Genomic DNA, 12525 nt, shown 5'->3' with positions numbered 1-12525 from the left:
TGACGTCAGGACAGCAGAGTCGCTGCCCATCTTTCATCGCAGGCTCAAAACTCATCTCTTCAAGAAGTACAACGACCCACCCTCTTAAGCACCTGTTGTATTTGAGATTGCTATTCTTGCACTTTGCCTTCAGCACTAGATTATGCTCTTAGTCACTTGTTTTAGAAAGAATATGCACTTGTGAGTTCTGGCAAGTAGTGAATGAATGAATATTTTTATTTTCGTGTCTGGACATAATGACCCATCCCGCATGGGATTATTCAGACACATTATCACAAAGGTATCCCAGATAGCAAGCGGATCTGGGCCATATACAGGCCAGATCTGGCCCTTGTGGCTTAGTTCCGGCCCATATATGGCCCAGATCCGCTTGCTATCTGGGAATACTTATTCCGGCACACCCCGCTTTGACACAATAACCATATACCCCCAAGAAACAAAAAGACAAGAACAAATAACTCAAATAACTACTCATAATTAGTAGTACATTGGATTTCCTATGTTAAATGCAATTATTGTTCTTGTCTTGGCAATTATTGCGCTTTGGATAAAATCGTCTGCTAAATGACTGTAATGTAATGTAAAAAGAGACGTAACACAATCATTAAGAAAAGTGCTAAAGTCTCAATCAAAGCACATGAAAGACATCTGACCTCCACAGCTGATCATGTTGTCATCATTGGGGTTCTCTATAGGCCAGCAGTCATACTCGGAGTTATCCAGGTCATGCCAACTCTCCACCAGCTGCACGCAAGACACATACTGCTGTAACATTAGCCTCAGACACAGCATTAGCTTCATCAAAGTGGTTCGAAGTGACACATTTTAAATTATAGGATGAGATTCTGATGAAATACAACACGACTTAAAGTGTCAATGAGGTAATTTGTGAACATAATAATGGCTAAACACAATGCGCTTTACAGAGAACAAGGGAGGTGGGCGTACGTACGTCCCACCCCTCTGGAATATGTAGAGAGTGGGTCGTATGCCCACCTCCCTTGTTCTCTGTAAAGCGCATTGTGTTGCCTCTGGGTAGGAAATGCGCTATACAAATAAAGCTTTGATTGATTGATTGATTGATTGATTGAAATGAAACTGCACAACAAGCTGCTTGGCCCTGAACTGCTGATTAGGTCTCCTATAGTTTAAAAAGCACTCAGCCCATGAACACAGTGACAAGCCACATGAACACAGTTAATCACCATAAAGATCCTGCAGAAAGAGCACGGCAGAGCATCTCATTCATCATTAAAGAACAGGCCGTCTGAATATCACCGGGCACACAGCGATCAGACAAACCGTTTAGTAACCTTACAGATCCGGGGAAATGAAATGGCGCAGGTCAGTTCTGCGGCCACAAGTGTTTCTGACACACCAACAAAAGCACCGTGGAGGGAGGGGGTCCCCACAAGAACGGGGAACACAAGGACTTTTATACATACTGTACAATCGATATCACAACTCAGTATGAGGCATTTCTATCTAAACTATCTATTGGCCAGAATAAAGTGCCATGGTACGGACACTGCTGTACACCCAACCCCGGAGGTGAGGTGGTCAGATAAGATGTATCCTTCAGCCGTGAACCCGCACGGCAGAAGCTCTTTCACACAAGACACCCGGCAGCAACCACGGTTCGCGTTTTGTACTCACCAAGATGAGAGAGAGGTAGAGGGCCGAGCTACATAATAGAGCCATCAGGACTGCTAGGCTACTGTGGCTGTGGAAACTCTGCACTGACCAGACTGACTGAATGACCTGTATGAGTGTGTATTCCTCTGACCAGACTGACTGAATGACCTGTATGAGTGTGTATTCCTCTGACCAGACTGACTGAATGACCTGTATGAGTGTGTATTCCTCTGACCAGACTGACTGAATGACCTGTATGAGTGTTTATTCCTCTGTGTGCGTGCACGTGCGCGTGTGTTCCTCCATCTTGCCCTCTGATTTGGGCCCCTGAAGCCCCACCATGATTTTTTCCAATCAGTGAAGGCTCTCCAATCAGCGCTTTGATCTCAACCCCTTCACAATATGGAGACTCACCTTCACCCTTCCACAGGACAAGTGGACCCAGCACACTGTGGGGAATAGTGGGGAATACGATACGATACGAACTGTATTGTCAACAATGCTGAAATTGGTCTTGCGACACAGCTCACATATGCAACATATAACATAGTACACACATTTGACAAACAAAAAAATAAGTACTACATCCATACACACACACACACACACACACACACACACACACACACACACACACACACACACACATACATACAGTACATGCAAAGGATACATACATACATACATACATACATACATACATACATTCTAACAATGTTCAAAACTAATGTTCATTGTGACTTTAGATAGCTGCTTCACAGCTTGTGTTTGCTTCATGTCTTTGCTGTTTTGAAATGTGTTGTTAAATGTGTTGTATTCTTATAGTAAAGGCATTTTAGCTGGTTGTGTATCTACAGACTACGACAGTGCATCTGGAGAGGGCCTCCACTGAGATTACCCTCCCCAACGAGGGCATTTCCTCCCATCTGTGAAATTTAATTGGCAAAAGGAGAACACATAATTACAGCACAGAACACAGCCACGCCACAGTCGAGGCCCACAGTGCGTGTTTGAGGAAACGTCCAACAGGAAGGGAGGGAGAGTCACACGGGCTCTGATTTGAGCTAAAACAGCTCTCTTAATAAAAAACACCTCCCAAATCCATCTCCATTTGAGGATCAAATAATAACATAAATCTCTACTGCTACACCAAGGTAGCTGAAGTGGAAGTCTATTTGTAAATACAGTATCATTTTGGAGGGAGTCTGTCTATTAAGCCACTGCTAGTTTTTGGGTGCCGTGACGATGATTCCATTTCCATGCACCCAACGTCTGTGAAAGATGGACATGCTAGACGTTCATGTGAAAGATGGACATGCTAGACGTTCATGTGAAAGATGGACATGCTTACAGACGTTCATGTGAAAGATGGACATGCTTACAGACGTTCGTGTGAAAGATGGACATGCTTACAGACGTTCATGTGAAAGATGGACATTACAGACGTTCATGTGAAAGATGGACACGCTTACAGACGTTCATGTCAAACATGTTTTAAATGAGTTGTGCTTTCACAGCTGGTGGACAGAACAGGGAGTATTTGCATAATCCTGGTCCTAAAAAATGAATGGAGGTGAATGGAGGTGCCATGTTTGGGCGGCCTATGGGACCTGCCCCGTGATACGGATCCACTCCAAAATGTAACGGGTCCTGAGTTGTCCCATGCTACACCCCTCCACCGAATTTCAAGAAAATCAGTCTGGTAGTTTTTACATAATCCTGCTAACGGACAAACAAACACCACAGACAATGTGACCTCTCACCCTGTGTTGTCGCTAGGGCCGAGGTCATAAAATTAATATAAACTGATCATCGTTAGTCAAAACGATCACAAAAGGAGAAACAAAAATGGCTCAGTTTTGTATTGAGTTTTGTGATTATTTTTTCTCAGCCTAAATGTATCTCTCCTCTAACAGTCAGTCACTTATCTGGAGCACTTGGCCCTAATGGCTTGATTGTCACCATGGAAACTAAGGGTCATTCATTAGCTGGGCTAAACTGAGTAAATTACCCAGAAGTGCTGCTGCTTGAGCAGATGTAATCTGGCGCCATGGTCACCTGTCACGCTGCAGCCTCGGGTCCACAAACGACCGTATGGAAGATTTAAGAGACATTTTAGATCATGGTTATAGCATACAGGAACACTGATTGTCTAAAACGTTGTCATAAGAAATTAGCCATTACGACTTAGCACACCAAAATCAACCCGCCGATCTCCACTGCACAAATAGAGTAGTGGTGAGAGCATCCTCGCACCTAAACCAGGCTTGACCTGGCCTGGTTTTCTGTTACTCTCTGCTGCTGTAACACCTGACTTCCCCCGCCCCGGTTAATAAAGTGTTCTTTTATCTTATCTTACAAGCTGATGACTCCGGTAACCAACTGACACGTCTTGCGGTTTTGTAACATTTATCTGACGGGAGTACCTGACTCATGAATTAAACCTCATCCCACACAGCGGACGAGAGTCATCCTGTTTACATGTAGGCTACAGTACATACACGACACAGGGAATCACAACAAGTCTGACACACGGCAACGACAGAGGAGAGAAACAATTTTAATCAAGTTGCTCCCTTTATACAAGTAGTTGAATGGCATACAGCAAATACTGCTCAACAGGTAAAGAGTTTTACTGGCCCTGTCTATGACTCATCCTGGGTGTCTATGACTCATCCTGGGTGTCTATGAGGGGGGTGGTGTTGCTCTGAGGTCGCATGAGTGATGACTAACAGCAGTGTGTCGCAACCTTTTTACAACCCTGCTGCCTCTCTCTCGGGGCGAGCAGCTGTTTCGTCAGCGCGCCAGTCAACGACTGAGCCAAGAGTCGCTTCCAAAAGCGTGTGTAAAATTACAAGGCAGTGGGAGAAGGAGGTTTACCTTGGCTTGATAAAATTGTTGGAGAAAACTCTTTCATAGGACAGCTTATGGGTGAACTGATTTAGGCCTAAAAGGAAGCAGTCCTGATTCTTCGCCTTCTGAATTGAAAATTGTAAATTAAGCCCAGAACAATCAGATAGTACTGTCTATTCTAATTGTCTAGTAGCAGACATATACAGTAGGTCTCCCTGTTCATATAAAAAATATACCTATATATACGCCTACAATAATTTGTCTTTAGTCCCTAGCTACAGCACTATAGTACCTTAAAATATATTTATATATTAGGAATACACTTTTGAATGGTCTCAAAAGGAAACGGAAGCCTTTCACTCTGGTGAAAAATCACGAGTCCACAAGACTAATAAAAGGTCTACAACGGGAGTAAAAGAATCTGTTTCTGACTCCCGAGGTCAAGAACAAAGACAAATGTACCACTTCTTACTTCATGTCACAACTTTCTCTCTATCTTTCTTCAGTCACCTTTATCTGTCACCAGCGCCCCTCAGTCCCAAAGACAGTGACTCCTACGGGGGTCTGTAGCAACACACCCAAGACCCTTCACCCCTCCGGAGCTCTCCAGAGGGAAGGGGAGCCCACGCCCCTCCAAGCCAGTGCTGCTACCCTCGAGGACACAAAAACCCACTGAGGACAATGTCTCTAACACGTCTCTCTACAACACACGTCTTCGTGTTAGATGTCCAAGGGTCAGGGATACTTCACTTTGACATTGTTTAGTCAGGAACGTAGAACTGATAAGCAGCCGTGGAAAGGAGCAGGACCAAGCCTTCCGATGGACCTACAGTACTTGTTGCATATGGCAAAATAAAATCTGTTCAACTTTTGAGGTTCAGGTGGGGAGCATGCCCTGGGCGTCGCCCTTCGTCTCCTCGGAGGTCTGTTGGCTGGTGCCCGCCTCGTGGGCGGAGCTTAGGGGCCTGGCGTTGGCCTTGGAGGAGCGCTGGCGACGGGTGCCGGTGCGGACGCAGCGCAGGAAGTTCTTCAAGGTTGTCCACATCTCCTCGTCCTTGTAGGAGTAGATGATGGGGTTCATGACGGAGTTGAGCACAGCTAGGAGGAGGAGCCAGCGTTTGAAGATCATCACTTTGCACTGTTCGCAGTTGAGGCCGTCGAGGAGGAGAACGATCAGACCCGGCGTCCAGCAGATCACAAACGCACCTGGGAACAAGGACACAGAAGCACACCAAGACCACGTTATTTCATTTGACCATGCAGGTCTGATGTCGTCCATTCACATCACTGTGCTATAAATGGTAAATGGACTGCACTTATATAGCGCTTTTCCACCTTAGCGGCACTCAAAGCGCTTTACAATGGCCTCTCATTCACCCATTCACACACACATTCACACACCAATGGCGGTAGCTGCCATGCAAGGCGCTAACCTGCTCATTGGGAGCAATTTGGGGTTAGGTGTCTTGCTCAAGGACACTTCGAGATGTGGACAGTCAGAGCTGGGATTCGAACCACTGACCCTTCGATCATTGAACGACCCACTCTACCAACTGAGCTACAGCCGCCCCCCGTCTATAGTAAGAACATGAGGAGCACTTTCTACTGTACACCGATGTCATTTGAATGGACTTTTAGATTAGTCATAATATATACAATAGACCAAAGATACACAGCATGTCAGTCATCATGGATGTACAGTACTGTATGACATAAAACCAAACGGCACTCATTCTATATGCGCAGGTAATCATAACAACTCAGCATGATGGATTCCTCTCCCAAAAATCACATCAAAGGCATGTCAGTAAAACATCGGAAAGGAAGGAAAATAATTGTTTTAAAGGGATACAAAGTCTTTCAAGCTTGTTGTCGTGGTAGTCATTATTTTGGGGTAAACACTGCACGCATTGTTTGCCAAAATTTTCATTGGACCTGAAATTCAAGACTCTATCACCCCAGAGGTAGAGCATGTTGGAGCAAGAAGCAGGGGCTTCTGGGATAGGGGAGTAAGCGCAAGTAGCAGCTTGTCTTGAACTCCCTCTTTTCTCGGCAGAACAAAAAACCAGGCCCTGTTCTCCGCAGCATGAAGAGAAGGGAACACCCCTTTGCTCACACACAATATGGTGCTACCAACAAAAACAAGGCTTTGATTAAAAGCACCGACTTCAGCAGTTCTTTCCCTTTTTTTTTGGTCAACAAGGCCTGAAAGTAGAAACATACTCCGGATTTTACAGCCAAACCCCTTCAAGTGGAGTTCAACTGGCAGTTTATTTGATATAGTCCCCCATTTAAGTGTAAGTCCCTTCTAATCTTTAAAATAAAAAATAAAAAACATCTGGGACTTGGAGGTTGTCATGTTTCTAGCACATGTGCGCCTTTTCGTTAGGCGTTTTATCAAGCCAGGGTTTCACAAAAACATGCTTGAGGATCAAGGGAAAATGGCATTCATGAGCTCTGATTGATTCAACTTGATCCCATTCCTTAATCAGGCTTTGCACACAAGATGATTATCTTATCATGGGGGCTCTCACTCCTCTATGGCTCATTAGCATAGGGTCACTGATGCATTAGCTAGCCAGCTACCAAGAAAGCCAGAGATTCCAGATTCACCATTTTGTCAGTCTGTCCGTGGTTTTCATTCCTGTTCTGCAGCGACCTGCATGAGTTCATGAAACATGACTGTATAATATCACCGTAATCATAACTGAACAGGATATGAATGATGAGAAAAACCTCCATTGTTCAACAAACTCAATGTCTACATGTACTTTTGGTGCATACTGCAATTTTAAATTGCGTCCAGAGGGATTCTGAACTGGTTGATCCAGTTCTTTTTTCAGCTTTAGTCAGACAAAAGAGTAGATTTCTATCTATTCACCTGCAACCTGAGATAATTGTTTTGTCCCCCATGTTGCCCCAGTAAACCTGGTCTTGCTTCTTTTAGCTCTCATGTGAGGGGTGTTGGGTATTGAGTATTTCAGACATGTTCGGAAGCCCCTAAAGATTATACTGGCTTAGTTTAACATGTCCAATTAGTCTTCTGTTAGATATGGATAGTATCTTTTCACCACCAGAATAACGCCACAACCATCTTAGTATGAAACCTGAGGAGCGCATGACATGACAACAGAAGTTCAAGGCGGTTAAATATGACAACAATGTCATCTGAAAGCGATTGCACACTGGCCAAAAAGCCCTCAAGTATAGGTTCTTTTAGTGGGGTTCTTCAGTAGGAACCGCAGGCTGTGCTGTCTCACTGCGGTACGAACAGTGTCCTTGTGAAAGAGAGAGATAATTACACGGCAGTCGTGAAGACACTGTAGAACACAAAGGCAGGGCCGATGCTCACTATCAGCCGGGCAACACAACTTAGAGATAGACAAAGAACAAAGCCCACTCACTATCTGGCAAGCAGATGTCATAAAACTGAGGGAAAACACTGAATCATTTTTGAACAAAATGGTGGGAATCCAGTTCCAAGAACTACACAATACAACTTGTTTGACCTGTGGCGCTACAGAATGCTGACGGGACAGCGCCTTGATTTGAACCGTCTGGAGTGAAAGATATCCGGCTCTGACACACCTACCTAGAGAGGGTCACAGGGGTCCTATCTGTGATGGGATTGCATGTGACATAATACCTCTCGTCTACCATTTTCTCAATTGTCTGTGAAAATGCGCAAACAACCCCAACATTGAGTGACGAATGATTAGATCTTCTGTCTTTGTAGGCTACATACCATTGGTGCATAGGGTGATGTCAGAACTCAAATCTGTAGCAGAACTGAGAGAGTACTTTTCTAACTGCTTTTGTAACTGCCATTTTTATTTATATTTTGTTGTTATTTTATAATTACTATTGCAAATTATTACTGCTTTTTTTATACAGTACTATTATTACTTAGTAGACTTAGGATGTGTGCATTGGAGAACAAAGCAAAGTAAGAATTTCATTGTGTGGTGCAATCTACGGTTTTGCAGTGTGTTCAGAAATGCCGGTCCACGCTGGACAACAGACCTCTCTTATCTTTACAAGGCTTTGGTATGACCTTCCACTTTCTAAAACAAACTCCATTATTTAAAGTGTATTATGCAACATCTAAGAACACCATTGAGGTCTAAACTCAGTGCCTGAGTGAAATTATTTAATTAATTAGGACCCAGTTCAGAAGCAAAGCTTTCTCAATGGACTTTCGGACCCGTTTGTAATTAGAGATTAATACAAATCTGCAGCATTTTGTTTTGTCAACATTGTACTGTACTCATTGTGAAAATATAATATTTTGTAGCGAAGATAGGGAATCATTACACAGACATGAGATGAGAGAAGGGTTGAATGTATGAACCGGAATATGGCATAGTATTTATGAACCGATTCGGTGGCAGTGATTCAATGCAGACCATTATCCTCTCTGATACAACATGCCCCGCAATCCTACCTAGAACGGTCATCACCGTCTTTATCAGCTTGATGGGCGTTCTCTTGCGGTTGATGGAGCTGCTGGTATGCGAACTCAGCACGGCGGTCTTCCTCTTGACGTACATGTAAATCCTCATGTAAATGCACACCATGACCAGGAACACCACCAGGTTGGAGATGGACCAGAAGACCAGGTAGCTCCTGCTGAAGATGGGCGCCAGGGCGGAGCAGTCCTCCAGGTTACAGATGCAGTTCCACCCCAGGCTGGGCACGGCCCCCATGAAGATAGAGATGGCCCACACCAGCACGATCAGCAGGGTCACCCTCCGCTTGGTCAGGTTGCTGTGGACCTTCCAGTTCATGACGGAGATATAGCGCTCCAAGGCTATCACTAGCAGATTAGCTAATGAGGCCGAGAGACTGGTGTCCAGCAGACCCTGGCGGATGAAATAGTCTTGGACGGTCAGCTTCCTGGACACCGAGCCGGTGTTGAACATGAGGTACACATAGGCTATCCCTGCCAGGAAGTCAGAGGCAGCCAGGTTGGCGAGGAGATAGTAGAAGGGGTAGTGGAACCTCTTGTTGGTGATGATGGCAGCGATGACCATGGCGTTGGAGACCAGGATGAAGCAGCAGAAGAAGGAGCCAACGACCTGGACCAGGATGAGCTGGGTTTCGGCCCACTCACCTCTGGTCTGGTTGCTGTTGTTGTAGAAGAAGTCCATGAGCTGATCATGGTGACAGTTGTTCTGACTGGCCATCTTGAACTGAAACTCTGTAGAGAAAATGAGAAAAACATCAACTAGGAAAACCTTCCCACTGAGCAAAGACACGTCTAAAATACGTCTTTTAGATGTCTTTTTTGGACGTCCAAAGACATCCAATTAGGAGCCAGAATGAATGTTTTTTTTTTAAACGTTCAGATATTGAACCCGTTCTGCACGTCCACAGACGTCTTAGAGGGGTCCAAGCCAGACGTGTGAATATTGAGGGGTCCAGCAGACGAACACACGGGGTTCAGGACCGACGGACGTTATTAAGACATGATGTGAACGTCCCCCTGACGTTGCGTGTTTGCTGGGTTCAGACTGCCATTCTTTGAGGACTGAGCTGTACTCACACTACTGCTAGATAGAACTACATTGTGATCCTTTAGTCAGAGGAGGGTGATGAAAATCCCAGATCAAAACGTTCTGATAAACCAATGTAGTGCAGTGGCAGTTTTCTCAAGGCCAAATACCTCACAGATAAATGATTCAGCTCCAGAGGGTAGTTCACATTTGACTAGAAGTAGCTGATCACCGGTTAATGAAAACTTCTCACATTAGGCTACAGTGGCACTGACACCTGTGCTGAGCTTCATAAATGGTAATTCTGGCAAAATCCAGTTAGGTAAGCAATATGAATACCATTCATTTCCAATTGTAATAATGGTAATGAGCAAGCTGACGTAAAAACATTTTTTTAAAATAGCCTACCAATTTTCATAATCGAATTAAAATCGTCAATAATTGTCCCACCCTGCCTCCCCAAAATACAACACAAACGGATATTTTTCGGGAGCTACTCAATAAGAAGTCTTCTAAATAAAAATATAGCCTACAGTACAGACATGAGACTTCTCAACAGCAAGCCCTTCCTCGCAAAGCAGATGACATTAACAGTCTACACACACAACCAAACCACACAACAATCAACACTTGCTTTACCTGGTGGGGTTATACCTGAACACAATGTTTTCTGTCGTCACCTTGTTATTAAAATGTATCCCTCGTTTCGCGGCAGAGTATAAAAAGTGTGTCCTCCATTCTGTCGAGGCTTGACTGAGAGGGTGAGACTGAGCGGAGTCCCGGAGGGGGAAAAGTTTTGAGGCGAGCGAGTTTTTGAGGGCGTGTCGGCTCATCTGGGTAGTGTGCTATGGTAGTGTGCTATGGTAGTGTGCTATGGTAGTGTGCTATGGTAGTGTGCTAGGGTAGTGTGCTATGGTAGTGTATGGTAGTGTGCTATGGTAGTGTGCTAGGGTAGTGTGCTATGGTAGTGTGCTATGGTAGTGTGGTAGTGTGCTATGGTAGTGTGCTATGGTAGTGTGCTAGGGTAGTGTGCTAGGGTAGTGTGCTAGGGTAGTGTGCTATGGTAGTGTGCTAGGGTAGTGTGCTATGGTAGTGTGCTAGGGTAGTGTGCTATGGTAGTGTGCTATGGTAGTGTGCTAGGGTAGTGTGCTAGGGTAGTGTGCTATGGGAGTGTGCTATGGGAGTGTGCTATGGGAGTGTGCTATGGTAGTGTGCTATGGTAGTGTGCTATGGGAGTGTGCTATGGTAGTGTGCTAGTGTGCTATGGTAGTGTGCTATGGTAGTGTGCTATGGTAGTGTGCTAGGGTAGTGTGCTATGGTAGAGTGCTATGGTAGTGTGCTATGGTAGTGTGCTATGGTAGTGTGCTATTCGCTACTCAACTGTTGGAACTAGCCTACATTCTTGTTGCGCGTGGTTTGACCGCATGGGCTAAAATAATTTCCCTTCAACTTCCACTTCAAGGTATGCCGGAAGATCACAAATGGCTTTGCTTTGTGTAGATTTGTATTTTATTCTGCAATACATTAAATGTACTCTTAAATAAATAAAAACTAGAAGTTGTGTGGCTGTCCATGCCTATGACAATCAGCAAAAGTTGAACTCTCATGTCCGTCACAATATGTACTTTATTGACTTTAAAGGAGTAGTGTGCTATTTTGGACATGGGTTTTAATGTCCACATGGTTTTAATGTTATAGACCGGTTTACCCTCTTCTCCAAAACCATCGAGATGCATGAACAGCTCAGTGGGAAAAATGTGAATGGATCTGAACTAGTTCCTGCATGACAGCTCGTGAATAATCAGGATAACCATCTTCACCTCAGGTCAACTGCCATCAACAAGCACCATAAAAATCAATCAAAGTTGAACGAAAACAGAGCAAAGAATAATGAATGTTATTTAGCTGCATTCGTGAAATTTCATGACACCTGCTGAGTGAACTACAGTGGGCTGGTAATCCTGACTGGCAATGCACAAACAAGACATAAATAATATAATTATAGAGAAACGGAATATACAGACATGTGTGGAATACTGTACTTTATTAATGTTACGACATTCTGATGTGGCATTTCAAAATAAAGGTCTTCTAAAATGTCTACTACTTTCCTCCAATTTCACTCCAGAGTAGCCTACTAGCCATGGATGTATTAATAGAACTACTACTAGCTACTAGCAGACCAGCTCAGGGTGTCACCCAGAGACCTTCAGGACATTCTGATGTGGCATTTCAAAATAAAGGCCTTCTAAAATGTCCTATATGACGTGGTCTCCATAGATGTTATGTTATGATTAGGTGGTCCCACGCCTGCAACAACTGTTCTTCTTCCGGTCCAGACCGGATGATTATGCAACGCGTCATCGCGCTTCCGCTCTAGACAGCGAATCAACTGTGAACAGACCCCAGACCAGTGCCATTATGGCGGATGCGCATGTGAATGTGAAGTTAGATAGAAGAAGATTCAGAATATTGACAAATACAAAAGTGTTTGGTGTCTTGTGGTCAGAAAGGTCTTTTTGAAACCCGGTGACCTCAAGAA

General features: G+C 44.4%; 2 protein-coding genes across 2 annotated transcripts in view; both read right to left on the bottom strand.

The window, feature by feature from the left end:
• Nucleotides 1-774, bottom strand: part of LOC311326352 (atrial natriuretic peptide receptor 2-like) — a gene marked incomplete at both ends in the record, with an annotated part of 11361 nt that extends 10587 nt beyond the window's left edge. The window contains one exon of the mRNA XM_084459241.1: nt 654-774. Within this exon, the coding sequence (XP_084315367.1) occupies nt 654-774 (121 nt within the window). The remainder of the gene's footprint in view (nt 1-653) is intronic.
• A 4591-nt stretch (nt 775-5365) lies between these two features.
• lpar3 (lysophosphatidic acid receptor 3) lies at nt 5366-9674 on the bottom strand (the record flags this gene model as incomplete). The annotated part of the gene is made up of 2 exons (XM_084459240.1): nt 5366-5694; nt 8933-9674. The coding sequence occupies 2 exons, from the start codon at nt 9672-9674 to the stop codon at nt 5366-5368; spliced, it is 1071 nt and encodes a 356-aa protein (XP_084315366.1).
• Between the last annotated feature and the right edge of the window lie 2851 nt (nt 9675-12525).

The sequence above is a fragment of the Borostomias antarcticus genome, assembly GCF_949987555.1.
Source record: "Borostomias antarcticus genome assembly, chromosome: 26".
NCBI classification, from domain to species: Eukaryota; Metazoa; Chordata; class Actinopteri; order Stomiiformes; family Stomiidae; genus Borostomias; species Borostomias antarcticus.
The sequence above is the reverse complement of the archived record's forward strand: the minus strand, read 5'-3'. Positions and strand labels throughout refer to the sequence as shown.